At 40.2% G+C, this 5,617-nt stretch overlaps 1 protein-coding gene across 1 annotated transcript; it reads right to left on the bottom strand.

The window, feature by feature from the left end:
* Positions 1–2,021: 2,021 nt before the first annotated feature.
* On the bottom strand, positions 2,022–5,613 carry LOC103590661 (myosin-8; the record flags this gene model as incomplete). The annotated part of the gene is made up of 6 exons (XM_008572951.1): positions 2,022–2,281; positions 4,257–4,352; positions 4,475–4,579; positions 4,847–5,017; positions 5,105–5,230; positions 5,563–5,613. Coding segments are annotated over 6 exons (702 nt in total), but the record flags the coding sequence as incomplete, so codon positions are not given.
* Positions 5,614–5,617: the final 4 nt, after the last annotated feature.

Genomic DNA, 5,617 nt, shown 5'->3' with positions numbered 1-5,617 from the left:
GGCCCTGAGCCCTCCCCGCTTCCTGGCTTGGGAGCCCAGGGGGCTTCAGGTCTTTCTAGATTTTATAGGTGTTCTTTGGTTGTGTTAGATTTTTACTAGTTAATATCAAACTTTGTCTCTGATCTGTGGGTATTTTGTTTTTACTTTCAGTTCTGTGTTGGCTGTTCCCACCACTTAAACTCTGCACTGGAACTAATTTGTTGTCCTTTGCTTACTTCTAAAATGGAGGAACTTCCTGTGGGGACTAGTACTTGAGCTCTGAATTTGAGCTAAACTAAACTGATTCATTGTTGCTGATTCCCTAGGGAAGGCTTTTTGTGCAGCTAAGGTTTTAATGGCTGACCTTGCATGTACTTCCAGGTCTCATGAGGTCTGGTACACCTGGGTTGTGTGGAAACTCTGGTCTGGTCCTGAGTCTTTTCAGCAAACTGCAACAAATTGCATTGGTGTCTGTGCATTTAAAGTAAAAAACCCATCTTCTAGTCTTTACAGATTCATTTCAGCAGGTAAAGACCTTCTCCTGTTGGGCTCTGGGCTTATGGGATTGCCTCTGGGTTCAACGTTGAGTGGAGGTAGAGCTGGGTTACATGGCTGCTGCTGGGTCTACAGTGGGATATGTGGTTGGCAGGCCTGTTATCAGGGGCTCAAGCAGGCATGGACTCTGCTTGGTCCCTGAGTGAACTGGATTGCCTCTTGGATCCTTGGTCAATAGGACTAGTGCTGGGTTACAGTTTGCTTCAGGGTCTGCAGATGAAGGGCTTGTTACCAGGTACATGAATAGGTATGGCTTCCTCTGGGTCCCTAGGAGGGCTCCTGCTAGATCAGTGGGTGGCTTCCTGGGAAGGCAGTACTTGCACTGGATAGTGGCTGAGAGGGGGTGGAAGTAAGTCACAGGGATGCTTTGGGGTCAGCAGCAGAGACAGTGTGTGCAGGCCTGGCTGAGAGGGCAGAGATAGGCATGTGTCCCTCTGAGTCCTGACTGGGTAGGACTGTTTTGAGACCACAGCAGAGAGGGGCTGGAACTGAATTACAGGGCTGTTTCACAGGGTTTATAGCCAGGATTGAGGTTGGTGGGCCTGTCCCTCAAGGCATAAATGGATATGACTTCTCCTACATCCATTGGCAGATGGTTCTGGTGGCAGGACCAAGCCAAATGGGGCTCTTGCTGTTTTACTTGCTCACTGTCTATTAAAAAGTGACATAAATAGAAGGCACATGCTATCCTCAGTACATGTGAACATGTGCTAGTAATGGCAGTTACAATAGTAATGATAATAATTGCCATAGCACTCAGAAAGGCATAATGTAGAAATCTAAATATAAAATAATGAGGGTATAGAACTGACTTTAAAAAATTATTAATTGACTTATTGCTATCAAAAGTACTGGGAGAAAGCCCTGTAGGACACAGAAGTTTCTAAGGAGATGGAAGAACAAATATTAGAAACATATTCATTCTTAACTCTTCTTTACCATTCTAATATGATAACCAGGGAGGAGGCTCGATAAAACAAAGAACTAAGTATCTGTAGATAACAAAAAGCTAAAAATCTCTTATATTGAAAAAGGACAAGAAAACCTACAGAGCATAGTTTTTTCCCAAGTGGTTTGCATTTTAAATATATTTTTTACAGTATTTAGTCCCATTTTTTTACTTTTTTTGTAATTTTATGTAGGTGATTAATGTTTTATTTTTACTGTCTTAGGATAAAGTGTTTCCTATCATTTTATAAAGAATATTAATAACTTCATTAACAGAAACTAGCTGATGTTTTGCCAAGTGAGGTTTACCAAATATTCTAATTCTCTATGCCGGTGATTCACCTCTAGGCTTCACCTGCTTCCCATAGGGATGTATATGGTGGCACTTACTGGAGTTGGCCTAGCTCATGTTTTAATCTTGGTGACTATGCCTTTTTCCATAAGATATAAGCAAAATGTTGTGGGTTTTTTTTTTATCCTTTTCTTGATGCATAAACAATAAATTGACACAGAGGGAAAAAAAAGATATTCACAAGATCTTGGCAGATAAATTTTTTACCTCCAAAAAGTCAAAAGTACAAAATGGAGTGACAAAGATTTTCACATTTTGTGCATTTCTTTGGTCACTTTTTAAGATTTGGATGCATTACTCTTCACTTATGATTTTTGTGTGAACCTCCCGGCTCTTCACCCGCAGTTTGTTGACCTGGGACTCTGCAATGTCAGCCCGTTCCTCAGCCTCCTCCAGCTCGTGCTGGAGCTTGCGGAATCTGGAGAGGTTGACGTTGGATTGTTCCTCCTGTGAAATGAAATGCATTTGTGACAGACAAAAGTTCAGAATTTCTATATTCTTGGGTCAATGGATCTTGAATTTCTTTTTATTAAAAAGTGATTCATTCTAGTAAATCTTTTAAGAAATCTAGAAAAATGTTTTTGAATTTCTGGGGTTTTTTTTTTTTGCATTAGCTTCTCTTATGCTTTTTGAACTCATGGATGACAAGGGATGACAGGTGCCATTTGTCTGTGAACTTTTGGGACAGCTAAATATCTTAGAGCTACTATGAAATAAGCCAGGTTTCCAGCTTTTTCTTTTTTTTTCAGAATCCTGATAATGAAGACAGACTATAAAAATGCAGGTATGCAATATATATTACACCAAACTATTAGCCTTGAATATAAATTATTGCCACGTGAGTTTAAATTATTGTCACTTGAGCATAAATTATTGCCACTTAATAAAGTTTAGAAACTAAACAAGAAGTTTGTTGTTTTCTAAAATAGTCTGATTATGTTTGAATTTGAGATTATGCAATGAATTTGAGAAGCCCAATTCTAGTTTAGTCTCCAGTAATCATTCTTTTTTAAAAGTCCCAGTAAGAATTCTCCAAAATGTGGTATTCAAATTGAGAACATTCATAAAGCTTAGAATCACTAAATAGAATAGCTTGAAAAGAACCTCCAATCTTCCTTGTATAATTGAGGAAACTAGGAGCTAGAGAAATGTTATGTGATTTGTCCAAGGTGTGGGTATGAGTGTATGACAGTACTTCAAAAAGTTCATGGAAGGATTTATATTATCTTTCAATTCTATTTTTCCACGAACTTTTTGAAGTATCCTGTGTGTGTGTGTGTGGTGTGTGTGTGTGTGTATGTGTGTGTGTGTGGTGTGTGTGTGTACCCATATGGGTGTTTATTCTCTCTCCTTCCCTCATCTCCTTCTCCTGCCCCATACTCTCTCTCTTTCTCTTTCTCTTTGACTTTAGAGGCTTTGGGAAAAATAAAAACCATTAATGAACAGAGGATCTTGTTTATGACATGTAGGTATGTGTACCTGTACTTAGAAAATTGATATTATTCAATTATTATTTCAGACAAATCACAGGATAGAAAAATGAGATATGGTGCAGTGCCAAGAATCTACTAGTTTGAACATAACCAAGATGTTCTGAGCTCTAGACTCTTATATTCAACTACTTACTTGACAACTTCACTTGCATATAATGGCATTTCACACTTAATATATCCCAGACAGAATTCCTATTTCCTTGTTGCCCTGCAAATCTGGCCTTTCATTAGTTCCCCATGTTAGTAAGTGTTATACCATCCACCTGATTACTCAAACCATAAACTTGATAAATTCCCTTTGATTTCCTCTCTTTCCCCTCCCAAGTGCAATCTACTAGCATATCTTGTCATTTTTACCTCCAAAATATATCTTGAATCTCTCCACTTCTCTCTCTTTGTTCCACTGCTTCCCTAACCCAAGCCACAGAATCTCCTTAAAATATTCCTAATATGTTTCTCTGCACCTACCTGTCTTACCCAGTAATCTGTTCTCCCCAGAGTAGCCAGAATATTCTTGTAAAAAAATACAAATCAGATCATGACTGACCCAACTTAAAACCCTCCTGTGGCTTCCCAGTTGCCCCGTTGTGCTAAGAATAAAATACAGATTTCTTACCTGTAAGACCCTGTGATCTGCCTCCTCCCTAGCTCTCTAGCACGTGTGTGCTGCTCTCTTCCTATTCTTTCTGCTTCCTGAACCGGACTGTTCTGCACTCAGAAGCTTTATATTTGCTCTTCCCCTCCCTAGAACACTTTACCTGGATCATTAAGTGGATAAGTTTCTTCTCATTCTCAGACCTTCATTCAGTCATTTTTCTTTGATTTTTCCTCATTTTACTCATCTTTTCTTTCATCCCTTTTCCTAGATTGGCCTGGTTATGTCTGAGAACTGGAGGCTGCCCAATCACCCCAGGGGGTTCTGAACTCACCGCTTCCTCCGCTTGTCTCTTGTAAGCTTTCACCTTCCCTTGCAGTTTGTCCACCAGGTCCTGGAGCCTGAGAACATTCTTACGGTCTTCTTCAGTCTGAAATAATATTTTAAAGGGTGAGTTTCTTGGATGTACAAATATCATCACATTTTGTTGTACTTACGGTTTTCAATCCCTTGCAGACTGGGTTGAAAACCTAGACAGGCCATTTTCCTTACCTGGTAGGTGAGTTCCTTCACTCTTCTCTCATGTTTGCGTAGACCCTTGACAGCTTCAACATTGCGCTTCTGTTCACTTTCAACTTCTCCTTCAAGTTCCCGTACCTGCAAGGAAGAGGAAATTTAAGAACATGTACTATAATCCCATCGGTCAATGAATTTCTGCTTCTTCAAATGACCTGCATTCTTTTTTTACTCTGCTTTATATGTAGTTTTTGATGCCCTAGTCTAATTGCCCCCATTATAAGCTCTCAGGCAGCAGGGAATATGTGTCTTTCATCTCATGCCCCATATCATCCAGCAGTGCCAGGTATTCCAAGTCGTGCATTGCATTGGAATGAGATGGGAACACATGCTGATTACAAGACCCACCCTGGCCTCCAGTTTCTGGATCTGCTTCTTCCCGCCCTTCAGCGCCAGCTGCTCGGCCTCGTCCAGACGGAGCTGCAGGTCCTTCACCGTCTGCTCCAGGTTCTTCTTCATGCGCTCCAGGTGGGCGCTGGTGTCCTGCTCCTTCTTCAGCTCCTCAGCCATCATGGCGGCCTAATTAGTAAAACCGAATCAGTTAAGACGGTGGAGAGAGCACAGCACGATTCATGTTTGCCCACCATGGTGTTGCCCTCCGCTCACGTCAGTGATGGCCTTCTTGGCCTTCTCTTCTGCATTGCGGGCTTCCTGGACAATGTCCTCCATCTCACCCTGGATTTGGGAAATGTCTGTCTCCAGCTTCTTCTTAGTGTTGATCAGGCTGGTGTTCTGGTTAAAATATCAAATTGAAATATTAAGTACATGACAGCAAAATTAGGATGTTTGATGTTCTAATGAATTCATAAACTAATTGAAACAACTAATCAGTATTCCTCTTTGTTTCATAAGTGATCTGAGTTAACAATATATTTTTAAAAGATAATCAAATCTGCATGTCACAGTTTAGATAAACAAAAATATTGGTAATCCAAAAGAAATTGTATGTTTTAAACTTTATTGTCCATGAAACATTATGAAACATTTCTAAGTAGCACTAAGATTTGAACAAGAATTTCATTTTCATTTCTTTGTATTTTGTACTATTGTATTACTCTCCCCACCTGGGTGTGCAGGAGCTGGACACGCTCACTGGCATCCAGGAGCTCCTGTTCTGCA

This window comes from Galeopterus variegatus, unplaced genomic scaffold (assembly GCF_000696425.1).
Source record: "Galeopterus variegatus unplaced genomic scaffold, G_variegatus-3.0.2 Scaffold852, whole genome shotgun sequence".
NCBI lineage: Eukaryota > Metazoa > Chordata > Mammalia > Dermoptera > Cynocephalidae > Galeopterus > Galeopterus variegatus.
The sequence above is the reverse complement of the archived record's forward strand: the minus strand, read 5'-3'. Positions and strand labels throughout refer to the sequence as shown.